This window comes from Plutella xylostella, chromosome 5 (genome assembly GCF_932276165.1).
Source record: "Plutella xylostella chromosome 5, ilPluXylo3.1, whole genome shotgun sequence".
Lineage (NCBI taxonomy): Eukaryota > Metazoa > Arthropoda > Insecta > Lepidoptera > Plutellidae > Plutella > Plutella xylostella.
The window spans coordinates 5,096,345-5,123,281 of record NC_063985.1 but is presented as its reverse complement, the minus strand read 5'-3'; the positions used below and the strand labels follow the sequence as shown (position 1 = coordinate 5,123,281).

The following is a 26,937-nucleotide window of genomic DNA, read 5'->3' as shown; positions in this document are numbered from 1 at the left end:
ACGGTGTGGGTGCTGGGTGTGGATGTGTTGAACTTAGGTCATATACACCGACAATGCTAGCTTTGCAACGGGTAAAACATGCGAGAGTAGGTATATATTTTTTCAACTAGTAGCCTGCTATAATAAACTTTTTGTGGTATTGGCCCTTGTTTCCGTTGCAAAGTTAGTTAAAATACTAAATATTTAATAGTAAATTTTCATCAAATAAGACATCTAAAACAAAAATAATCTCACCGAAACAGAAGTTTGTAGCACTGTATATAAAAATGGTAGGTACTAGTTATTATTCTGAGACCCTGTCAACACACCTGCGTTTCAAATTTTACTTTTGAATGGGTTGGGCGAGGCCTTTGACATTTAAAAGAATTTCGTGTTTTATTTTCATTTTCTAATGCAAAATTATTTGCGATTTCGAGTTGCAAATGTATTAATTTAATTTTAAATTAGCTGTCTCCTTTTTTTATAAGCTTCTGAGTGCTTCTGATTCTGATTGAGAACTTTTGATAGTTGGATAGTGTTGATGTCGACCTTCAAATTTGACCTCTATTGTTGTGGTCAATATGAAATAGAAATGCGCATGCGTTAAGAATTCCCGTCAAATATCAAGGTGTTTGTTTGGCGCGCTGATAAGCACTCGCGGCTGATCACATCACGATGAAATTATTTTCTTTAGTCGCACAACAGATAGCAGACAAACCTCACGTCAGTAATTGCTACTCCGAAAAGTTTTGTGCCTGTACCGAAGATGTCTAGCGAAGAAATATCCAATAACAGAAAGATGGCTCGGCAAAATGGGATTGTCCAACCTTTGCTTACAGGTAAGAAATTTGGAGCGAATTTTGAATTTGTAGATTACTTTCAAACTTGAACTTTATCACTAATGATGTTGTAAACTGTGCTATACTATTGTAACTTAATTTAAAGGTTATCTAACAAATTTTACAGATTTATTCCATAAAATATGACTGCTTATTTCCTTTATTCATTGCAGATTTGTATCAAATAACTATGGCCTATGCTTATTGGAAATCGGGAAAAGTTGATGATGTAGCGGTATTTGATTTATTCTTTCGTACCAATCCATTCCATGGAGAATTTACAATATTTGCCGGCCTTGAAGAGTGCCTCAAGTTTTTGGAAAATTTTCATTACTCAGATAGTGGTAAGTATAACGAAAACTCAGTAAATTATTATAGTATCATACTGTGTATATGAAAAATAATACATAATGAATTAAATGTCATCAAAATGTTTATTATTTATCATCTTGAATGTAATGGTTTCAGATATTGAGTATTTGAGGCAAACTTTGCCAGATAACATTGAGCCGGAATTCTTTGCCTACTTGAAAGATTTGACCTGCCGAGATGTGAAACTGAGTGCCATTGAGGAAGGCTCTGTTGTGTTTCCCAGGTGAGTTCAAACACATACTTACTGTAAAAACCTTGGTAATTAATCTTATTTGACTCAAAAGTATAAAAGTGGATTTTTATATTAACAAAATTGGTACCTAAGAAGTTTAGATTGAAATTTTTCTTATTATTTTAAACCATGCAATAACATTTTTTTTACTCCTGGCTTGCAATATACAGTTTAAAAAACAGAATTGGTTCATTTTACATCAAAAAACATACATACAGACAAATTGGGAATCTCCTCCTTTTTTCAAAGTAGGTTAAAAAAGGATTTTCCTGTATTCTTTCAAATTTATACATAACTGCTTACATTTTCTACTTGCTTGCCTCAAATGTTTGATTCACGACTTACAGAATATTCTTCAAAATCTCTTATTTGAATGTTTAATGCTTACAATTTAAAAGGAACTTAACAACTAAAACCAATTTTAAGGGTGTAATAACTCAGAATTATCTAAGTGTTCTAAGTACCTCAATAGAATGCTTATCATTATGAAACAGCAGGCTTATTTTCGTGTATAAAAGCAACTTACAAATATTTTTTATATTATAAAATGTGTATTTTTATCACAGATAAAAACACATTCAGGCATCCCACCATCACTACAAAGCATCATATTTTTTAAATTTCTATAAAAAAATATATTATATTATATTTTTTGAAATAATTTCTTAGGAATAAACAGATAAGTAAGGTAAATTATCCTCACATTATTTAGTGTACTAACCACCTAATAGGGGGCGGAAAAATATAGCACATTGACTGTTTCATGTTGACCCAGGCTAGTGGGACAATCTGAGTTGTATGTACCTAGGTCCTACTTAGGGGCCGTCCATTAATCACGTGAGGTCGTTTTTCTCATTTTTTGACCCCCCCCTCCCCCCTGGTGATATTTGGTGAGGTTTGGGACCAACACCCCCTCCCCCCCCTTGGATCACGTGTATTTTTTTGGAAGTCTATGTAAAGGCAATTTTTGACTAGAAAAAATATAGGTCATACTACAAATCGTTAAAATTTTTGCGCCGTCCAAAATATCGGTTCAGAAATACCTAATTTTTGACAAAAAATTAATACACGTGATGTCTAACGAGAACCCCCCCTCCCCCCTCGTGATGTTTCGTGAGGTTTTCAGTACCCCCTCCCCCCCCCCTTTGAGCCTCACGTGATTAATGGACGGCCCCTTATCTAAACGACTGTATACATAAAAATATTATGTTTATTGGTGACTATGTATGGGGACCAAAGCCACAGCAGACAAGTCCTAATTTAGTTATAATTTTTCAGAGTGCCTTTACTACGAGTGGAGGGACCACTAATCATCACACAACTTCTCGAGACGACCCTATTGACCCTCGTTAACTTCGCAAGGTGAGTACCGACTACAATCATGAGGTGTTTTAGCTATAGGTAGATAGCACTAAGCTATTCATACATAAACTTATAAACAACGAGTAATTATTCTACAATGTAAATTTCGTTTACATTGAGACATGATGTCATGAATAATACCTTCAATGATAAATAATTGTCTGGAGCTAATAAAATGACGGTTTTTGTTGCATACGCTACTTTAGATTCACTACACTTACTGTATTTTGTATGTATATAAAACTTTATGAATTAAGTTAGTATAGTTCTAAAAAAACTAATGTTTAACTATATAGGTACTTAATACCTATATTTTTACCACACAAATAGTAGTAACCTATTCAATTACATGCAAATTACGTACATGATAGTAGCTATAACACTTAAGGGAGACCGGGGACAAAAGTAACAGCGGGTAGAAAGTAACAAAGACTCTGTGGACTTCCCCAATAGCCTTAACGTCCCAAGCTACAGCTGGTAGTCAGCATGCGATGCCCCCCGCGCATGATATAATTTTCCGCGCCCGTGCCGCGGTGCAAGGTTGTTTTAGTGAGCATTTCGTGATTTTACACACCAAAAGTAAGTTTTTTGGTGTTTATTCATTTAGTGTTTACGTAGAATTAAGATGCCAAGAACCATATGACTATTTGTTCATTGATTCATTATAAGATTGTCTGTAGCATGTCATAAATAGTTTTCGAATAACACGTGCTGTTTTAAAGTTATGTCGCCTAATATTTCAAAAATGGGGATGGGTACAAAAGTAACAGCTCGCGGCAGGACAAAAGTAACAAATTACTTACGTAAGTTTGCCATGTCACATTACAAATTTTTATTTTTTGTTGTTTTGATTAGATATTTGTATCATAATATTGTATATTATGGCACAAATAAAACAACTTCTTATCAGTTAGTCAGTTTAAATGATGGATCTCATTTACAGTTTATATTAAGAAGTTTTTTTTTGTTTGGTCAATAAGTCATAAGTTTTTTTAGTTTCGATAGTTTTTTAAGAAGTTTTCTTAACTAAATAATTTGATTGTTTTTTTTGTTCTTTCTTTTGAATCGTATTTATAACATTAAGCAGAATTTATGGGTTGTTACTTTCGACCCATGCCTTGTTACTTTCGTCCTGACCATGGGGTCGAAAGTAACGATTTCCCTTTTTTTTTTGAGGCCTTAGAAATACTAAAATTCGAGATATATTAAGTAAAGTAATAATGGATATTTGTAGACTATATACGAAAGTTTTATGTGACTATATTTATTTTATCGTAAATGTTATTAATAACGAGAAATCAGACAGAAAATGCAAACTGTTACTTTTGTCCCCGGTCTCCCCTACATATTTGATTTATCTGAAGTGTTATCATCGGAGTTTACTTAATGATTGCATCCTTTATCAGAATTGGTAGTTGTAAGTCAGGCTTGACTAGACCTGCTAATTACGGTTCGTTCCTATGCCATCCAGTTTTATCATGACTAGTATAATACCTATTAATATAAATAAATTATAGACATGTCTCTCCAACACTGCCCCACCCTGCCAGCCGGCTAAGAAACAACTACATAATAACAACATAGGAATTCTGGGATAAGATGTAGACTGTGAAAGGATTTTTTTTATAAAAAGACAATCAAATTTTTATTTTAACCCACTGACGGACACTGACTGCATTTGACGTCCTCCACACTTTTAGAAAAAAATCACAACGTCGAATGCAGTCCCCTCTCTTTTTCTAATTATTTCAACAACGGTCATTGCAGTCCTGTTTTACCTAGAGTTTGTATGAAGACCATCTTGTTGTGCTTTATTTGACAGGATTTCAAAGTTATATGTGCACCCAGAGTACCTTTTTTTCACACAACAATAAGTTTTCATACAGAAAAAAGTGTGCACTCATACGCACACAACGGTCACCGACGTCGTGTTTTCTTTACTGCGCCTAGGCAGTGTGCCGGCATGTGCACCAGCAGATCATCACTCAACTCCCATACAAAAATGTTGTGCGTTTTTATGAGTTTCACCGTTAATCTAGTGTCCATCAATGTGTTAACCCCTTAATCAAACATATACGTGAATGTCTGTAATTTTTCATCTAAAATCAAAACCTAAGATTTTTGATCGTCGTTAAATGAATTCGTAAGTACATTTAAAAGATGATTTTATACCAACCAACTCCTTACCTACTTCGTACTATCGGTATTGGTTCAAGGCTTAAGTATATTTAATAACAACTCATTTTAACTATGTTTAGTTTTAAATACACAAATACCTACTATATTGTTATTACTTCCGTCAACAAGTACTTAGGTACTTTTCGACACAAAAAAACCCTAGTAACATCTCAACCCGTGAAATAGTAAGTACTTACTATCATATTTGTGTACCATCAAATCATGGCATCCTAGTGTAGTAATTTATAAAAGTGTCAATATCTCGAAAATTATCGAGTTTTTACTAAGGTCATATTGTGATATTCTGGCCTCTCATGAGCTGACCTATCATCCCTTTAAGTGATGACGTTGACTTTTGGGACACCCTGTATACCTACATATAAACAAGCTTAAAAAAGTGATAGTTAAACCGTGACTGTACTAGTAAAAGATGGCACGATGAAAACGATTTTATGGTGTGCGTTTCGTGAGGAAACGAATAAATTCAAACACATTTGGTGATAAAAACGTCTGCCTATATTTTTCTATATTTTATTTGGTTTCTTGTACCTACGTCTATTTCATGGCAGTGAGATACATTTTTGTAAGTTAGTGTTTAGCGTGACTCAGGAAAACTTTTAGATCTATTTGTTAGGTTGTTACATTTTATGGCTTTACATTATTCTCTTGTCTTTCAGTTTTATATTTTCTAGGAAAATATTTACCTGAACTGTGATACGGGCAATTACATTATCTTTCTTTGTTATTGAATCGGCAGTTTCTAGAGTTATATTTATGTTTGTAGGTCTATCATCTTACGATTCGTTACTGTTATGAAGAAAAGCTTAAAATAATGAATATTACTGTAGTCGTCCTGTTGGCTAAGAAGCAAACACCTTTGCTTTATACATATTTTATGTACCTATCTGCAAACACTACTTCCATGAAGCCAAATACCAATGTCAAGGTCGTTCATATCGATTGTTCTTGTATAAGAGTTGAACCAATCAATGGAAATCCCTAACTATAGTGTATCTGTAACAGATATTGCTGCAACAAAAATAAATTGCATGTGTACCTAATACCTATAACTTCCTATAACCGCCAAACTTTTTACTGGGTTAAGGTCAAACAAACCAACTCGTGACAACCAAAACCATATTTTATTACCTCATTAATTCACGTTAATGTAATGAAACCTTTCTTCCTTGTTCCGCAGTTTGATGGCTACAAACGCGGCGCGGTACAGGATGGTGGCTGGGAAGAACGTTTCTTTGTTAGAATTCGGCTTGCGACGAGCCCAAGGTCCGGACGGGGGGCTGTCGGCCTCCAAATACGCTTACATCGGTACGTATTCCTTTACCATACCATCTTTTATGCTGCAAGATTAATGGAGTTTTCAACCGTGTAATTTGTGGTGGTGAAAATTAAGTTGGCTTTGTGCAGGCTATTGATTGAGTTGCGTGTTGCCGGGGAGGCTGGCACGGCGCGGCACGGCCCGGCTCACCAGCTCCAATAGCGACAACTTCCAGTACATAATCTGTTTAATCATGCAAGCTGAACCTTGCCCTTGAACATTGTTCAAGTTAGGGCGCGTGCCAAACTTGTTCGATGCTACCACTTTATGGGTTATGTCTGGTATGCCGCTTTTGTTAAAAGTTTAGAAATTGGCAACTGGAATAGTTTCCAAAATGCCTTTAATTCTTTGGCGTATTGTAGGTAATCCAATGGTTTACAGACTAACGTTTCACCTACATAATAGAATTTAATAAATTAATTTTACTGAAGTTCCTTTATATATTTATCCTATTACATCATCAGATTCATTAGTACATAGCTTACAGACATCAATCTGTCCAGAAATACAGTCCAGAAATCTGCCGAGCAAACTATAATATTGGCTTGCACTAAAGGAGCCTCCTCGTGTAGTGAGTACCCTGGTCTGGCGCTTATGTGACTGGCCAATCCTTTCACCATGGCCACTAACCCTAGTCTAGCTACTGTTTTTCTTTTTACCGCGGTGACTACCGCCAGTCTAGCCCATGTTTTTGACACCGACATTTTTTATTTTATTTTTATTTAATTTTTTTAGGAAAACTTAACTAAGTAAATATAATAATCTAAAAATAAACTAAAGATAACATAGTTCTAACAAGTTTCCACCTTTAGGTAAAACATTATTAACGTGCCGTGAAAACATTAGTGACATGCCGCTATAAGAGCCTCGTTGAAAATACTGAAGTGGCACTGTGATTGCAGGCGGGTTCGACGGCACGAGCAACGTGCTCGCCGGCAAGATGTTCGACATCCCCGTGAAGGGCACGCACGCGCACTCGTTCGTGACGTCATTCAGCAGCCTGGCGGACGCGGGCTGCGGGCGCCTGCCGCACGCCACCACCCGCGCGCCCCGCGACCTCCCCGCGCTCGCCGCCGCCTGGCGCCGCCGCGTCTCCGCCGTCATCGACATCTCCACCGACGAGGCCAGCGACGGCGAACTCGCCGCACTCATATCGTATGCCATAGCCTTCCCCACCGGATTCTTGGCCCTCGTCGACACGTACGATGTCAAGAGGTACAATTTTCAAGGCTTAACCACACGACACCAGGCGCCCCCGGATAGTACCGGCTACAATAGCAACTGTGGGACCAATGGCTCTAGACCCAACTCACCGAGTATACATAGTACATATGGATGTAGCACGGTCGAACGCACACTGAGGTAAAAATGAATACACATTGACATTTCTATGGTGTCTGATAAACTTTGTATCGTTGTTTTGCGTTGTACGTTTATGTCTTACGTCTTTTTGATTATATTTATTTATTACAAGCTGGCTGCGTCCAGGCATCACTCATTACATGTTGTCATTGTTAGGCATGAACACATCGGGCGGGATTAACTTACAATAAATGCACGATCCTAACAAAGATGGTTACACATCCTGGAAATAACATTTACGACAACTTCTAGAAGTAGTATTTTTTTATATTTTGTTTTAGCTTTTCCAGTGAAGCGTAAGAGGACGGCGCTTCACCAAAGACCCCGTGTAAATACAAGGGCCGCGGCCCGACCGAGCTCACATTTTGCTTCAGTGTGTCGTGCTGTCCGAGGATCTAGTCATTGGGCACAGTTGCATTGTATTGGGATACGCACCGCACCGTAACAAAGCGACCCTTATTTGCATGTAATTCCATCAACTCACTATTTTACGTCTATGTAGAAGACAATATTTTATTTTGGCTTCTACGCTTGTTGAATAGATTTAATATTCTCGTAGCATTTTTATATTGTAATATGGATTAAGGCACGTCATCACTTACAGTGGTAATCAGTAAGCACTGCACTCACGTAGCACTAGGACTGTACGAAAATAAGTGCCTATGTTTAAAGCCTCTAGTAATCTGTACTCAATTACAATAAACTACCACATTAGCCGCTGGATTACCAGACTGTTTTGGAGATCCATAAGGGTCACTCTACGTTTGCGAAAACAATATAGCGGAGCGCTGTTGTCGGCTCTACCACAGCGCGATGCATTACATACACCATCTCACAGTCATATCGTTTTCGTAAAGCTAAAGTGACCCTACTGCCTTAATTTCCACCATAGCAGCGAAAGCATAAATAAGTTATTCAACAGGAGCGGGCTTCTCAACTTCTGCGCTGTGGCTTTAGCCCTGAATGACTGCGGATACCGAGCTGTGGGTATCCGCATAGACAGTGGCGACTTGGCCTATCTGTCAGTGCTGGCCAGAGAGACATTTGAACAAGTCGGCCAAGCATTCGATCTGCCCTGGTTTAATACACTGACGATTGTGGCCTCAAATGATATCAATGAAGAAACAATATTGAGCCTAAACGAGCAAGGACACAAGATTGATTGCTTCGGAATCGGCACTCATTTAGGTAAGTAGGCTAAACTCGTAGGTCACTCATATACGTATATGATAATATATGAAACCCTGTATAGTGAAAAATTAAATGTGTCTTCAAGGACTTTTTACACTATTAGAAACAGTTATCAGATTTTAATCTATTACGCCTATTGAGTCATGCTTACTCTAAAACTTTTATCTTTGATAACTAATTACCTACCTGTGTTCTAATCTCGCGATTCTGATTCTCATTTCAAGATTGTAGGATATATAATAAGTAAAGGTGATTTTATAATGACCCGCTTCACGGAAGGAGTGTTGTATAAACTGTTCCTTGTGTGCGTCCACTGAAGGGAAGTCAGTCACTGCACTAATCTGACTGCTAATCCTCTACGACGATGACAAACCTTAGGCCTAGTTTCACGATAGGTACTCTGTTAGGTAGTCTAGCTCTGGTGTCGTTCACGACACTGTAAGAAGGAGGATAGGTAATATTTCTAATACATCGAGGTTTCCGGAAATATTATTTAAAATTGAACTATATTTTTTCCAGTGACATGTCAAAGACAGCCGGCGCTGGGTTGCGTCTACAAGCTCGTGGAGATCAACGGGCAACCGCGCATCAAGCTCAGCCAGGATGTCGGCAAGGTCACCATCCCCGGCCACAAAGAGGTAAGCTTTTTATACAGAGTGTTACAAAAAGGGTATTTAAGTATTTATTTATTAATGTGTAGGTACATATTTTATTTTGGTTTTACAGTCAATGTCCCACAAAACTGTTTATATACAGGTTGTTTGTGGGATCGGAGTCTCTCACTCTATACTAAGCCGAAACCTATGTGTACAGCACTAAGCCCGAAAATGAAATCAGAATGTCAATCGGGCTTAGTTTCTACAATGTAAAAACAAATGAAAAAGCAGTCGCCGTTAAAGATTATTTTATCTCCTGCGGTATCGAGGCCACTCACTTATAAGAAATGAATAATGTACTGTGATATAAAATGAATCAAGAACAGTTCCTACATATTATTATGGTTCAAAAGCCTTCCTTGTGCACATACGTTTATGATTGTAATTTGCGTTGTTATGAATTTAGATAAATCTATCTTATCAATGCGATATGTGTTGGTATTGGTACGTAATGAGCTGATAATTTTATTATGTATTTTCTTATATCTATTTATATCGGTCAATGTACAAATTATAAGCGACGTCAACCTTTTTATCTGGTATTTTAATTATATCTCAGGATTGCCGCCCCATGGCTAATTATTATTTTCAGCTATTAGCATAGCATAGCATAACCGAACATAAATAAGTTTAGTTACAATGTTTAGTTTCAGCTGCATATAATTAATGATAAAATGAAATTGTATGCAAATGTACATATTACTTCAGGATAAGCCACAATTTAAATTAATTAATGCTTATGTATAATTAGATATAAGTGAATTTTCTTTAATTTCTACCTTATCTCTATACGAGTTATAATTTAGATAAAACGTATGTGGAATTTGCCGTTCGTACTGCACCGTATAACTACACGTTAATAAACCATTATGATAAAGCAATCGTTCCAGTGACTAATGCGCATAGTCTTATTCCGTTACCAATTAACTACATAGGTTATCTGGGCAATGACTCCATGAGCCACACCCATGCAGCAAACTACAAGAAAAAATAAATGTCATAGTGCAAAAAATCTTTTTCCTTTTCTTCTAGTGCCTCTCCACTACTGGAGTTTGGCGGTCAGCTCTGCATATTCCTTACGTTCTACTCTGGCCACTCCCGTCCATTCTCTTATATTACGGAACAACGACTTTCTCCTTCTGCAAAAAATCTAGAGCCCAATAAATCCATTTTCATTACCACCATCACAAATCCTAAAATCTTAATCACCACATTTGACACTCGTCTCTTAGGCCTACCGACTGTTCGGCGCGGACGGGCACGCGCTCATCGACTTGCTCCAGCGGTCCTCGGAGACGCCCCCGCAGGTGGGGCAGAAGGTGCTGTGCCGACACCCCTTCCAGGAGTCCAAGCGGGCGTATGTCATACCGAGCAAGGTGGAGAGCTTGTTTAGGGTATGTTGGTGTTTAATTGTTTTATTCTTAATTTTTACATATTAAACTTAGTTATGTTAAGAACTAGTTTACTAATGAAACTGGCGACGTTCTGTGGAGAATGAGACAAAAGTTGTGGGTATCTCGCAGACGCTGCCCAAGATCGAGCTAGAAAGAGAAATCTTCTCAAAACCCTTTGACCCTTCTGAGGGACGTCTGGATGGATGTAAAATGTAATGTAAGAAGTAGTTTTGACAGCAGACTTAATGTTTGTGTCTGTGGGCTTTATGTGATAAAATCATTTGTTAGTCGTATACCTCGAAATCAAAAAATCCTTGTAGCTTTTCACCTATTCGCATTTCGCCGCGATATCAAAATTTCTGAATAGATTTTTATTCTTTTTTATTGTGCTGATGGGTGCTTTTATTGACGATTTTTTTTTACCTTGATCGGCCGTATCTTGACTACGTATGAAAGTTCTTGAGAATTATATTTCTATTTTGTTATATTGCAGGTGTGCTGGAAAGACGGTAAAATTCAAGTGCCATTGAAGCCCTTATCCGAAGTGAGGCAGAGAGTACAGGAATCTCTGCGAACTCTGAGACAGGACATCAAGCGCAATCTCAACCCTACGCCGTACAAGGTAAGCAGGGAAATGGCATGCACAGGGATAGGATGGGGTGCATGAAAGGAACCTCCTCGCGGTGCACCCTGGGCAATCGAAAGATTGGCTAATCCTTTCCCCACAGTGAAATGAATGCGAATCGGTTCAATTGTGAGCCACCTAAAAGGCACTTTTCAGCGCCACGTCAACGGCACTTATCAGCGCCACCCAAACGGTTCTTATCAGAACCAGCCCTCACAGTAATATCCATTAACATTGAGGGTTTCTCGAGCAATAAATCCGCTCTTTTATCGCAATTGTGCGATGAGACGCAGTGTGATATTCTCTGCGTCCAAGAAACACACCGCGACATCGGCCAACCCAGGCCCAATATACAAGGAATGAACTTGACCGTTGAGCTCCCTCATGCCAAGCATGGAAGTGCAATATTCGCGAAACCCGACATCAAGATCTCATCAGCGGCCTCCGTCTCCCAAGGATCTATCGAAACGCTAACCATTGACTTGGGCAACTGTACGGTAACGTCAGTCTACAAACCTCCCCACACACCGTTTCACTTCCACACAACGGACAATTTCGACAATAGCCCAACAAAAATTATTGTTGGAGACTTCAACAGCCATAGCATCAATTGGGGATACGCAGAAAACAACACAGATGGGGATGCGGTGGAAGAATGGGCAGAATCCAATGGCCTAGAACTCATCCACAGTGCCAAATTGCCCCCTTCCTTTAATAGCGGGCGTTGGAAACGTGGATACAACCCCGACCTGATTTTTAGCAGTGCAAACATCAGCACCCAGTGTTCCAAATCTGTTGGTAATCCCATCCCCAGAACTCAGCATCGGCCAATTATATGCAAAGTCATGGCAGTAGTTAGACCGAGAACAGTTCCATTTAGACGACGCTTTAACTTTACAAAGGCCAACTGGAGTGAATTCTCATCCCGTATTGACGAACAACTCTTAAGTCTACCACCCGTTCCTCAAAACTATGAGCAATTTCTTAATATCGTGCGCACAATATCTCGGAAAACCATCCCTCGAGGTTGCCGCAGCTCATACATTCCGGGACTACCAATCGATGCGGCTGATATAATCTCCAGATATGAGTCACTTTACGCCCTGGACCCTTTCTCGGAAGAGACCATAATTGCCGGAGAGGAGCTCATGCTTAAGTTAAGTGACAGCCGTCAACAAAAATGGATGAACATGGTCTCTAACATCGACATGACCCATAATAGCAAGAAAGCGTGGTCGATGGTGCGTAAACTCACAGACGACCCACCTGCAGCTACACAACCAGGGCAAGTTACCGCAAACCAAGTCGCCCACCAGCTGATACTTAATGGCAAACCACCATGCAGACTTCCCAGACTACCCAAACAAGCAAACCAGGAAGAACCTTCCACCAACATCAGCAAGCCGTTTACGCTCAGTGAAATTATTTGTGTCATAAAATCACTTAAGACTGGTAAAGCTGCTGGAGTCGACGACATCATGGTGGAGCAAATAAAAGAGTTCGGCCCTGGGACTGTGTCCTGGTTACTTGCCCTCTGCAACAACTGCACTGATTCGGCAAGAATCCCTAAGCCATGGAGGAAAGCAAAAGTTGTAGCGCTCTTAAAGCCGGGTAAGCCTGCTTCTGAAACTAAGAGCTACCGACCAATATCTCTTCTGTGCCATACATATAAGCTGTTCGAAAGGCTCATCCTTAACCGTCTCACAAGCGAAATAGAGCCAAAACTTATACCTGAACAGGCTGGCTTTAGACCAGGAAAGTCCTGCACCAGTCAGACCTTAAATTTGACTCAATCCATTGAGGATGGTTTTGAAACTGGAAAGGTGACTGGTGTGGTGTTTGTCGACCTATCAGCCGCCTATGACACAGTCAATATAAAGAGACTACTGGTGAAGGTCGGTGCACTCACTAACGATAACAACTTCGTCAAACTTTTAAGTGAGATGCTCCACAACCGCCGTTTCCAAGTTTGCATTAACTCGGAAAAAAGTAGATGGCGCTCTCAGAGAAATGGATTGCCTCAGGGAAGTGTGTTGGCGCCAACTCTTTTTAACATATATACCAACGACCAGCCCCGCGATGCAGGAACAGCTCGATTCCTCTACGCTGACGACCTTGCACTGGCATCGCAGGCAGCTACGTTCGAAGAAGTGGAAGGCACGTTGACTGCAGCTTTGCGGAAGCTGGGTGACTACTACAGTCAAAACGCTTTGAGGCCAAACCCATCAAAAACTCAGTCATGTGCTTTCCACCTACGCAACCACCAGGCAAATCGAGAGCTGGACATAACATGGGAAGGGGTAAAAATCCAGCACTGCTCGTCACCAAAATACCTCGGAGTGACCCTGGATAGATCCCTCACGTACAAAACTCACTGCCAAATCACCAAGAAGAAAGTCAGCTCCCGAAACAACCTTCTGCGACGGCTTACGTCTACCAGCTGGGGCGCCTCTCCGCAAGTTCTACGAACAAGTAGCTTAGCACTCTGCTTCTCAGCTGCCGAATATGCCTGCCCCATATGGGCAAGGTCCGCGCATGTTAGAGAAGTAGATGTTGCTCTTAACGACACAGTTCGTATAGTTACGGGATGCCTCAAACCGACACCGCTCCACAAACTTTACTCTCTGGCTGGGATAGCACCCCCTAGCATACGGCGTAAAGTGGCATGTTCTGTTGAGAAAGCCAAACAAGAATGCGACTCCAGACACCCACTTTACTCACATACTGCCGCACCTTCCCGCCTTAAGAGCCGCAAAGCGTTTCTAAATAGTGAGGTGTCCTTAACGGATGAAAACCCACAAAACGCAAGGCTAAGGCTCTGGGAGGAAAAGCAGCCCCAGGATCCTTTCCTACCTCTTGAGGAAAAACTTGCTCCCGGTAACAGTCTTCCCTGGCACATCTGGAAGACTCTAAATCGGTTGCGAGCAGAGGTAGGCTGCTGCAAGGACAATCTCTGTAAGTGGGGCTATACCGTTGGTACCAACCTATGCGACTGTGGTACCGCCCCCCAGACTATGGAGCATTTACTCTCCTGTCCCCTGTGCCCTTCCACCTGCACACGGGAAGACTTACTCCAGGCCAACCAGAATGCTATCAAAGTTGCTTCTTTTTGGTCTGGACAAATATAAAAATCGCATTTCACTGACACGAAAGAAGAAGAAGAAGAAGAAGGGATAGGATAACGTAGATTGGGCTTAACATTTATACAGGCTGTTGCAAAAATGATATACTAAGCCGGTGACTCACGGGGTCATGCTGAACAACTTTTGTTTTACGAGTTTTGGAAATTCGCAAAATCGTCCTCCATAGTAAAAAGTCACGTGACCAACAACGTTTCTATAGAAAAGGTTTTTTTTCGTGAATTTCCAAAACTCAAACAAAAAACGTAGTTCAGAATGACCCCCTGAGTCACCCCCTTTCGGCTTAGTATACCCTTTTTGGAACAACCTGTATCATAAACGAGGTAAACTACTTTTCTATTGAAAAAAAGAAGAAAATTGACGTCATTACACTTGATCAAAATATAGGACTCTGACATCAGTGGAGATCCAGATTGCTATGGTCGCATAAGTGGTTATATTTAGAACCAGCACTGATTACACTGTTGCGCCTTGTACATCGTTAATCCCGGTAGTGATGGTCTTATCACGGAGTTTTCGGGATTGATGATATCGTCAAGATGAAGGAGTGTTAGCCCGCTGGGTCATCATCATCAGCCCATAATCATCCACTGCTGGACATAGGCCTCTCCCAAGGAGCGCCACAACACTCGGTCCTCGGCCTTCCTCATCCAACCACTACCCGCCACCCGCCTAAGGTCGTCAGTCCAGCGGGCAGGAGGGCGTCCCTATATATTACTGGTAATTGTCAAAGTCTACTGAGTGTAAAATTTTGGCAGATGTGTAATAGCCGCATCCAGTTTTCGCCAGTGTTGTTTTAGTCCCCGTGTACTAGCAGGATATCCTATTTCCATTCTTCGGGCACATCCAGGGCTCGGACGTATCCAACCTGCGGCCCTCAGGGCTTTATTCTGAGTACCTAATACTGAACCTTTTGAATGATACAGCATGGTAAAAGCGAAACACACCACAAGCTTTTCTAGCCATACAAAAATTTTAGTCCCTGGCTTATTTACTCCCTGGCTATTGAGATGTGGACGTAAATTTAGAACGGCTGAACCAATTTTGATTGTGTTTTTTTCAGGTGGCGGTAAGCGATGATTTGTACAGCTTCATTCACGACCTGTGGCTGCAGAACGCACCCATCGGAGAACTTTCATGAAATGCGTGATTTAAAGCAGTCTTGTAAACAACTAATATGTTGCTGAAAGCGCAGCCATCTTTAATTTATCCATGAGAAGTGAAGCTCGACGTTTAACAATCGTCTTGTATTTCAATAACAGCTGAGCAATATTATATAACCTGTAGGTACTTAGAAATAAGAATTGGTGGATGAGCCTTATGGATGTAGTTGGTTAATGTGAACAAACAATATGTATAAAAAATACAAAGTAGCTATTTCGCTTATAGATTACCTACTCTTGGTGGGTGTAGCTTTAAAAGCAAAATTATGTTTGTCAAAAAGTAATACTAGTCATACGAAACAACTTATGAATTCTGGTTTAAATCTGTTGCCTTGCACAGTAAGCTTATGAATAATCTGTGTCTTAGCTGTTGTGTATTATAATCCCCTATAATTAGATTGTGCGTTATGTAAAGCTATTGATTAGTATATAAAATATGTTTAGTAAGTTTAAAAATACTTTACCTGGAGTAATGAAAGTTAAGTTCTTGCAGATCTATAGACAGATTTTAACCCGATGTTTTATTTGATACATCGAAATGGATATTTTAACGAAGTTTTTCTAAATGTGTAATTGATGTTTAGCATTGAACCAATTTATTACATTCATATTAACTAGAATGCATTTAGTTATACACACTTGAAAACATTGTACAATGTACAAATAAAATTGTGTACTATTTGTAATATACAGTATACAATACATAAAATAAGTATAATAATGCCACTGTGCTGTGGCTGGTTATTTTTTACTGAGATCAAAATATTATGTTATTTTAATTTAGTTAGATCATACTCGTGTAAAAACCTGTAGGGGTTAAGTGCAATTCTGTGTATCAGATTCCGATGAAAATTGCACCTTATGCCATAGCATTTTCATTATTCGTTATCAACGATTCACAGAACCAGTACCTTTAGGCCTAGCATATTGTAAGTGTAAGTAATAAAATTGCACTAGTGCAATGACACCTTTATTTTTTGTATCTATGTATTTATACCTACCTTTTACTGTAGAAGTACTTATAGCATTCCTGTTTATACATATGTATAAGTTTTATACCTTATGTTTTGTATTGTAAAGTACAACACAATTTTTAGGCACAAATGTTATTATGGTGATTTTATATACCAAATTTATGTTTAATATCATATAATTACAGCATTTTAAAGATTTTCTCTATATATCAAAAGTATTAGAGATGAACCGACCAAAGTTTGATTTACATACCTATTGTAAAATTTTGTTCATATGGTATTAGTTCATTCAAAATTATTATCTACTATGAAAATAAAGTTTATAAAGTTACTAGAATAGGTTATAAATTAAGTAAAATGAATGCAATACTTTTGTTTTACCCAAGGTTTGAAACATTTAGCAGCAATACATCTATAGGTGTGCCTTTAAACTAAGCATAATAAAAAAACAGCATTCTGCTAATATTTATGTAAGTAATTAGGCAATTATGTAGAAGATGAATTATGAAATAAAATATTTTTTTGAAAAAAGTTATTTTATGATGTACCTACTTATAGGAAAGATTAAACAAGTGTATGCATGCGAATTTATGGAACGTAAGATACGAGTGTACGAGATAAGATTTTACAGGTACCTACTTACCTCTAAAATCTTCAATAACAATAACACACACAAGTTTCAATCTGTTCTTTGACGTTCTACAACGCGCCAGCAGCGGAAAGAATGCATTTTACGGTGCTTTTCTCTTATATCGATAATATTTTTCAGTGTGACCGATTTATAACTTGTGCAGAGATAGCGTGATTCATAAAGATCTCTTTATTGCACAGAAACAGAAACAGTTCCACAAACATAGAACAAATAATTAATAGCCATGGGATGGGAGTAATAAGTACTTAAATATTCTTCCACCTAAAGATTGTCTTGAAAAAATCGCTTTTAGTGATAAGACCGCCTTTTTTGTACGTATGTGTTTATATTTAAGCTTTGTATAATCTATTAGTGATGTAACGAATGTGTGCTTTTGGACATTCGCGAATGCGAATGCGAATGCGAATATCTGAAATTGACATTCGCGAATGCGAATGCGAATATTCAGTTTGCGTTCAAATTTGGCGTTATTTGTATGGTTTGGTGGCAGTCTCGTACTGAACGAGGTACGGTCCGTTCTAGGCGCTTTCGGAATCAGACTAAACAATACTAGACGCAATTTTTTTTAACTTTATTTAGCTCCGTAACATTTACGACCCATTTCGGCTGTGAGTGTGTTTCTGAGGACGATTTACACTAAACATTTAAACGTATTTAAATGTTTAAATGTATGTCTTGCTTTTACACTATACTGTCAAAATACGCCAAATTACTCCTAAGCGCAAAAAAAAAATATAATGACGACTTCTGCAATTTTTAAGTTCATTTAACGACGAATCAGAATATTACCAACTAAAAACGATGATATTTTATTAAAATGTTCTATTAAATGTTTCAAAAAATTGGGGCTGTTTGGTGTCTGTATTTTTTAAGTGGAACTATTTCTTTGCACGTGAATGTATGTTTAGGTCTTATGAAACTACAAGGTGGACCAATAGAAGTCATCCGATGTTGTTTGGCTCTCATTTTTTTCTAAATGAAAAACCTGGATTCAGTTTTTTGATTATGTTTATTTGAACCTTTACAATTTTATTGGTAAAGTCTAGAAGATGATATCGGCAAAATGGACGCCGTCACAATTGATTGCCATACGGGCTCTTTTTATGGCATTTCTCATCACTCCAGCGAGAACTTCGGGCGAGAGATTCTCGCACTCGCGGATAAATAAACACACACGCACATAAACGGGTCTTCAAAAAACCCCTCAAAAGCCGTCTCAAACGGCAAAATCGGGCGATTTTGCAGGGAAAAATTACAGATAAAACGAAAAAAAGGCCTCCCGATAACTGAATAAGAATACACAATTATTCCGCGATCTTGGGGAGTATATAACTTCATGGCTTCTGAATTTGTATTCTGCATTTGTCTAGTCCACCAATATCAAAACAAATTTGAAATTGGCGGCCATTTGTACAAATGAGAGCAACTTCAAATAGGGTGATTACTTTTGGCCCACATTGTATTAACTATTTCTAAAGTTTCATTGCCCAAAAAAAAAAATTATTACCAAATGATAAAGTAAGCCTGGTAATGTGATTAAGAGGGTAACTTGTAATAAAAGGTTATAGACGAATGAATTTTGATTTTGTTAACCTACCCTTACTTATTTTAAAATACTTTTTTCTAATAAGTACTGATATTCGCAAAACATTCGCACAAAATTTTGCGAATGCGAATGCGAATATCCAAAAATGTGCGAATATTCGCGAATGCGAATGCGAATATTCGTTACATCACTATAATCTATTCTTGTGTAGAAATAAAGAATATTCTATCTATCTACTTACGTACAACAAAATCAGCGGCGTTCTTGAAAACCATTTCGTATACCGGCGGTTTCATAAATGGGCGATTCATAATAAACAATAGTAAACAACTAAATCGAGGCCATCATTATTCTAAGATTATGAAGTGTTTTTTTATCTGTGTATTGCATATTGGTACAGCTACCTACTCTGTGTTGTGTTGGCATTTTGGCATCTCGGAAGAGTCGAAAACGGAAGTGACAAGTAACCTTATCAAAGACTGATTTTTTACTCTTTTTACCAATTTTATCAGTAATTTCAGTGAATAATATTGATTGCGGCAATATAAACAAGATAATCAGCATAAACTGTAAGTACTTTCCTATGTTTATTAATGATTATACAAATAATAATACCGAGGTAACCGGTTCAGTCATTACTGCAATAAATATCGTATTAATTGCTGACGCGTTTGGGATTGTTTCACTGTTAGGACCTATAAAACCACGAATACATCTTAAATTATAGAAAACACTTCAAAGGCTGCACTCGAGGCCTGATTGAGTAGAATGCGTAACATTACAGGATGAATAATGTACAGTTATGGTGGACCGGTGGAATAACAATACTTACTACAAACATAAAATTTAATTTACTTAATTTAATTTATTCCACTCTCAGATATTCAAGTATCACTAAATATACCTACATATAGAACTCATTAACAATACAATTATTTGTCAAAACAGAATTTTGAGAAATAATGGTATTTTGTCATTAAAAGCATGAGTTCATTTTCTCTTCTGGCTTTCAGTGGTCTATTCTGTACTCCGTAAGGGTGTTAGTATGTGCACCTTGCTCTCTTGAACCATTGTGCTTATCACCTTAAGGTCTTAACTGTCTTCCTAAGCTCAGACCGTTTCCCAAAATGCTGGTCCACTGCATGTTGGTGGATTCACTCTTTATATAAATGTTTTCCTTCACCATAAAAGCATGTGGTGTAATTCGGTTAGTCTGATCTTCTAACCTGGAATTATCTGTCCTAGTATCCAAGCTAACTGGGTTCGATCACAGGAATTTATTATGTGAGGTAAGATACTAGAACAAACAGTTCCGAGAATCCAACCTTTAGAAGAATGTTGGAATTTCCTGGTTGTGAATTCCTTATTTCTAAAGAATTCCAATGAATTCTACTACCAATGTAGGCAGGATTGATCCCAAAATCTCTTGAATTAAAGTCAATATCTTATCTGCTACACTATCACTGCTCTTTCCAGTAGTAAAATCACATATAGTCCTTTTGGTGAGTTGCACGGAACAGGACTTTACGCTAATGTTCTCCGTTGCGCTCACTCTTGAGGCTGCACAATGTGAGTGATTGCGATGCAAAACTTTTGTCACGTGTTAAATGCAGCCCTTAGTAGCCCTTCTTAACTGTATAGCTGTCTTGATTTGACAGTATACAGACAGAGACAGACATAGATTTAATGCCGACATTAGATTAATTTTGTTTTCTGCAACTTAGCATTTGTTAATACAAAAGAATCTATCAGATGAGCTCTTGTTCCAAAACGTTATAAAAATATATGCCAAGTTTTCATACAGTCCAAGTCCAAGTACTGGCCTTCAGGACAAGGTGCTGATAGTGGCTGAATGCCGAGGACAGAGCGCTCTTTGTGAGAGGCTTACCCAGCTGTGGATAAATACAGATGCTGGACTGATTACAAAAAAAATTTTGTTGTTACAAAAGCACATTCTCAAAAACTACACCAGTACCTACCAATCTTTTTATATCTTTTTCAGACTTTAAATTCAAAAACCACCAAAGTATCAAGAATCAAAAGGCCCGGTTTGCATTGTTGTTAAATGAACTAAGTAGTAGAACGGCAGAGGCGTTGGTTTTTATTACCGCCTTCTAATGAAGTCATTTTTGCGCGATAAACCCATCACGCTCCACTTGCACTGATTATCTGCAGACTTCGTCCGGAAACTCGGGGCTTGTAGATCTCGTGAACCTCTCTATCATATACAAAGCCCAAAGTATAGATACCAATAAGTAGGGGACATTTGTCACTAATGTCAGCGATATTGTATTTTAATTTTCCATAACTAATGGCCTACAGGTCTTCATACATTTAGTGCATTAAATATGTACGTATGTACAAAACAACGAATGCCCTAGGTGACCAGCACCTATCGTTATTTTGTTTTATCCCAAGAGTCTATGCCGATATTTATAAGAAATAATTATACCTGTTTGCGCGTGCCTGATTAGCATGCTCCGAACTGCCCATCCCATCCGCGAAAGACAAACATCTTTGATACTTCTCGATAGGTTATTCAATAGGCGGTTCACCGGAAATTTTATGTCTATGGATTTTGATAGTCATAATAATAACATGGACTTCACTTTTTTTGGTAACAAAGCTGCGAACCACAGTATCCCTCCTAAGTTATTTTTTTTCGTAACCTAAAGTGATTGAGTGAGAAATCCTAATTACTTAATTGTTGTTTTCACTGATTTACGACAATGCACTCATAATCCCATAATTTATAACTTGTGTCTAAATTTATCATGGCCTCGCAAGTCTCGCAACCTTAACCGTTTACTGTTTTTTTACCAAATTATACATAAGTATAATTGACAACATTTCAAAATTTTATACAGTTGAAATTCGAAAACCATTTAGAGATATGGCTCTAATATTCACAAAAAAAAAAGTTTCCTATTTTTCTATTGATTTATTTCAGAGAAAAACCTAAAAATCTAAATTATCATTCGTGACATCACGATGTGGCATAATAATTAAACGCGCTTTTACTTCTAAAACATGAACAAAAAAAAAACATGTTATGTCACTTTGACAATGACAATGACAAACATCACTCAAATGTCTGTCACTTTTATGTGTCCTTGTCAATGACGGAAGTTCGTGATTGGTCCTTGCCACAAAATAAAGTTGAAGTTGATTGGTCCTTGTTCATGTAAAGTTAATGTCATCCAACTTTTTTTTCGTTGCGTTAGGCAGGCAAAGAAAATATTTTTATCCAAAGCCTCGACGTGACGTCACTCATACTATAAATATTTTGAACTTTGAAATTAAAAAATATATTAAAACATAGAAATATTAAGAAATAAAAAAATACGGGTCATCTAAATTTGTGATATCTCGTCGAAAATAAAATAAAATCGGTGAGCATTTTATTTGAAATGTTGTCAATGTAATGTTAATGATGGGGGAAATCTTTAAATGTTTTTCATAAACAAAAGATTCACCTATTATGTGAACCGTTCCTTCTTAGGTTATTTCAATATTTTAATTCACACATCGAATATAATCTATGTCAGACAAGAACAGCATAAACCACTAATTAATTGAGTTACGAAAGCGGTTGCCATTAATAATAATAATTAATTAGACCAAGTTAAGGGTTGGCGCGCAAATATCAATTATTCAGACACGATTGCCAACTTTCAGGTGGAACTAATTAGTATCTTAATATTTATGAGTCATGATATTTTTAACAATAACAATGGAGTGTGTTCCTACTTCCTGCAGGACGTTTGGGTAATCACGCCACGAGTGTGCTTACTTCTTGACCCTATGCTAGAAATTAAATACTATTGTTTGATATACACATAGAGGTAATGATAAGTAATTACTACCTAACATAGGCATTAGGCAAACGAATAGTGGCAAATGGCTTGCTAATTGCCATGCTATTGCCCAATGAAGCTTAATAATACTATTTCTATGCCCTATAAAAATACAAATAGGGATTACAAGGGTGATAAGATTATAACAAGGGTGATTAGATTACCTAAAAAATATTTTGTTTTTAAATTAAGTACTATACATAATACTATACATATAAATTAAGTATTTAAATACCGAATACCGAAATATATTTTATTTTCCGTCCCTGTGTTCATTCCTTTCAAGGTTGATAAGGCTGGAAATTTCAACGCCCCCGTTTTTCTTTTACTTAGATTTTCCCACGATTTTCTTAAAGGTCCTCATCTGACTAAAGTTTTGTACAAGCTTTTAAGTCTAATTGGTTAGGCTTTTTTCTATTACTTAGTTTGAAGTGTTCAAATTGTGTAGCTTTAGGAAAAATCCAAAGTCCAATAGTCTGTGCCATAGTATTATATTATAATGAAGCGTAATGATGTTGAACACAAAATAAGAAGAGATTATTATTACGACGTTAGAAAATATTCTTAGAATGCAATATGTAATGAATTTTATAGCTTTTCCGGATCAAAACTTTCGTTTTCATGATTTACATAATTGACTAAGATACCTTAAGATTGAATAGATTGATTAAAAACTGTATCTGCTGCATCACCAGGAGCTTTTCCAAATTCTAATAGTGCTTATAAGTGTGGGCAGGAACCATTAAAAATGAGTGCGGGCGTGTTATATTGTGCAATACCCAGTGTGGGGTCCGTATTCGGGAGAGCGGAGTCGGGCAGGATGCTCCAGGGCGGGCGCGGGGGCGGGGGCGGGCGGGGTGGCGCATCCGCCCTCGCCCTGCGGCAGTCGCCCGGTGCCGCGCGCCCGGCTGGCAGCACCCAACGCACGCACTCCTCCACAACTACTTACTAAACTTACTCATTGTTAACACCTTTAAAGTTTTAACACATATATTTACAATTCTGTTGCACGTTACACAATTATTAATGTTAGAAACAAACAAAAAAATATATGTAGACATAATATAACTATGTTCAAAAGTTGTTGTGCCAGACCCAACAAAAAAGTTAATAAGAGCAAATCTACTACGGAGAAAATGGATTTACTGAAAGAAACTTCGCCCGAAAAGGCAGAACAAAAGGATGCAGAGCCGGTATTATGTAAATCGAACGGTGCCTCCGGAGATAAATCATCGGAATCGGTCCCTCAAGCCGCGCCTGGCCAAACAGAAACAGACGACGAAAAAGTTGAAACTTCAACTTCGCTCGAAGAAAACCTTTCACCAATAGACGACACCAGCGTCGAGGAGAGCGATATTATTGAAAAAACCGACGAACCGGCTGAAGATGACAATCTAAACATGCTAATAAGTCGAGGGGACTTGACGAAAAAGCGGTACTCAGTCGAGTTTAAGAGGCCGCCGCGTCTGAGCTTCAAACGGTTTTCAGTCGACTGCCGACAGGATTCAGCCACTTTGGAGGAGCTAGAGCGGCTGGAAGTTGAGTTGGCTCGAACGAACGTCGACGTGCGTCCGTTCGTGCGTCGCAAGTCGACCGGGATCTTAAAATCTACCACGAGCAGCAACGAGGTGTGCGAGGCGTCGGCTCGGGAGGAGTGTTTGTCTGACGACGAGAACGTGTTCGAGGAGAGCGGGGTGGCGGTGGAGGGCGAGGGTCCGCGGGAGCCGCCGGCCACGCCGGTGGGGCGCGACGAGCTGGCGCTGCGGCGGCACCGGTTCTTCTCGGAGCTGGTGTGCGCCGCGCGCGCCGCCGTCGAGCACCGCGTGCGCTTCGACCCGCTCGGACCCGTCGTCGCTGATCCAGGTGAGATTGGTCTACCGCGGTCGAACACAACGAATCGACGATTGTCTTTTATTTTCAGGAAGTTTTTTCTCAGTCACACGGCTCAAAGCAACATTATTTAGCTTAGCCGATATAACACTTTGTATCCAGTGATGGCACTTAATTGGCCGTTGTGCGCCGCCTCAGCAGAAAGAAAAGGTTATTGTTTTATTGTTATGTTAACCATGAACGTGCACTTAATGTGGTAACGCACTTCACCCTAAAATCGATGTAATTGGCGCACATCCAACTAGAGCTCGCAGTTTCTTGACCCTCGTCCCCAGTTTCCCCTCCCAATTTGTTCCACAGATTTACGGATAATCCTCGCACTTTAAAAAGTTAAAAGCTTTTATATGGAGATTTTCTGGTACCTAAGCAAAGCACTTGAGATTCGCGGTGCTTTTAATGAAAGAAAGGCTTAATTGACGACGTTGTTAGCTCACCGAGAAGGTTTTCGTTAGTGGGGGAGCGGAGCGACCGGATTCTCGGTCAAGAACATCTTGTGTTACTCGAGAAAATTCCTGAGTAGGGAAATAGCTTCTTGTATGGGTTTATTATGGATATGTTAGTAAGTTACTAAGTACTGCGGGTCATGGCGCTTATTTGTAATTTAATGACGCAACTTACCATTATATTTCAAAAGTTTCACCCTCTGTGTACCAGAAGGATTACATGAAGGTAACCGTGGATTAAATTTGATGATAATATCTATCATATTTAAGATAGATTCTATCTTCAACCTTGGCTTCATCATCCGTGTAAATAATAAGCAGAAAATATTTCATGGTTATTTTAAGTTCTTAGGTACCTATCAAAAAACTTTTTTTTCATCCTAATTATTTTGAACAGCTTTTCTGAAACCAAAGCTGTTTAAACTTGTTATGTATCCTACGAAACATGTTGTTATCGACAATTCATATTTAGATCTCTTCAATTCACATTGCCAACCCTGATGCAGCTTTGAATACGGATGTGCTATAAATATTCATGTAACACACTGCTTCCTACGTCCGAGCGCGGTCGTACGTAAATAATTTGCTAATGAGTAGCTTTCATGACAGCAATTATCAGTAGATCACATCTGCCCGTTATGTGGGAAATGCTAATAAGGGTAAAAAATACGACGTCGTCATTGCGTCTGACTCTAATTATCAATTAAGTAGATTGCTTTGGGCATTAGGGCGTTGATGAAATGGGGCCTAGAAAGAGGTCAACCGCCTAGTAATTGAATTCTGCAAGTACCTAATAGTAAATATTTTTACGCAGAAACTCCATTATTCTTTACAACACATCGTAAACTGCAATGTCTGCGACAGTTCATCACCCTTCGTCCACAATAATACTCGTATTTTATCGTGAACATAAAACTTAACCCGGCATTCATGAAATTCTAGTCTGTTGATGGTAAAAAATACTTAAGCAAGTCAGATTAAATATTAAATTAAAATTCTGCCCACCTCAATAAGTTTGAGCACAGCTGCCCAAGACATAGGTAGGTACAACCTTTGTAACTTTCAGATAATAAGATTTAACATAAGTTATTGAAAAGAAAATTATCTTGGGATAAAATTTCTCGTAGTCGTACATTAACTTTCCCCTTCACACAGTCCGAATATTTATGGTAGTATGTAGATAAGTGAAGACTTGTAGAGGTTATACCTACATAATATAATAATATAGTAACTCTATAAGTAACAAGTTCAAAGGCATGTAGGGGTAGATGCCGTGGCTCATAAAACTGTATTCCCCTAAGGCCTTCAGGTCTTGTGAAAGTTCAATAACAAATTATGGAACGAAAAGCGAAACAAAAATTGAGTAGATGGAATATTCAAGATAAACTAGGGACTGTAGTGGACGGCCATATCGACGGTTATAAAAGTGTAGAATAGATATTCCGAAATATTCCGAATAAAAAGGCTTTTCGTGGTAATTTTCAGACTTTGTAAGGTTCAATGAAGTTGCTTACTGCCAGTTTTAATACTCTATCTATCGATAGCTGACAGTTACTTTCATAAGACGATTTGCATTCTTAAAAAAATGTATGAATTGACAGCTATCGATAGATAGTTATTGAAACTGGCAGTTAGTCTTGTAAGCATGATTTAAGTGTCATTATAAGATTGAACTTTATGTAAAACGGGCCACTCAGTGCTAATATTTATTTAGCTTTTTCCCTACAAGTAAAGGAAGATAAGTCT

The 26,937-nt window shown here is 38.3% G+C and overlaps 2 protein-coding genes across 4 annotated transcripts in view; both read left to right on the top strand.

Moving 5' to 3' along the window:
- The first annotated feature begins 384 nt into the window (after positions 1–384).
- LOC105389287 (nicotinate phosphoribosyltransferase) lies at positions 385–17,032 on the top strand. Of its 2 annotated transcripts, none has more exons than XM_048633108.1 (11): positions 385–818; positions 992–1,162; positions 1,287–1,413; positions 2,701–2,784; positions 6,161–6,288; positions 7,201–7,660; positions 8,583–8,848; positions 9,371–9,489; positions 10,740–10,901; positions 11,395–11,523; positions 15,730–17,032. In XM_048633108.1, the coding sequence occupies exons 1-11, from the start codon at positions 746–748 to the stop codon at positions 15,805–15,807; spliced, it is 1,797 nt and encodes a 598-aa protein (XP_048489065.1). In that variant the 5' UTR covers positions 385–745; the 3' UTR covers positions 15,808–17,032. The 2 variants fall into 2 exon arrangements, with proteins under 2 accessions (XP_048489065.1, XP_048489066.1); XM_048633109.1 differs by having other exon boundaries at positions 388–818; positions 7,201–7,513.
- Positions 17,033–19,422: 2,390 nt separating this feature from the next.
- Positions 19,423–26,937, top strand: part of LOC105389289 (adenylyl cyclase-associated protein 1) — a 46,365-nt gene continuing 38,850 nt past the window's right edge. Inside the window, exon 1 of one of the 2 annotated variants that reach the window (XM_038112602.2) lies at positions 19,423–19,570. The gene's annotated coding sequence lies outside the window, so the exon portion shown is untranslated. Of the gene's footprint in view, positions 19,571–24,570; positions 24,722–26,937 lie in introns of those variants that run through there. The other variant, XM_038112599.2, reaches the window with a different exon arrangement.

Bases quoted from the DNA above. Each gene is read 5' to 3' on its own strand.
- LOC105389287 (XM_048633108.1), top strand. From the start codon at position 746: ATGTCTAGCGAAGAAATATCCAATAACAGAAAGATGGCTCGGCAAAAT. The intron at 819-991 runs GTAAGAAATTTG...TATTCATTGCAG, and splicing joins TGTCCAACCTTTGCTTACAG to ATTTGTATCAAATAACTATG. The intron at 1,414-2,700 runs GTGAGTTCAAAC...ATAATTTTTCAG, and splicing joins GGCTCTGTTGTGTTTCCCAG to AGTGCCTTTACTACGAGTGG.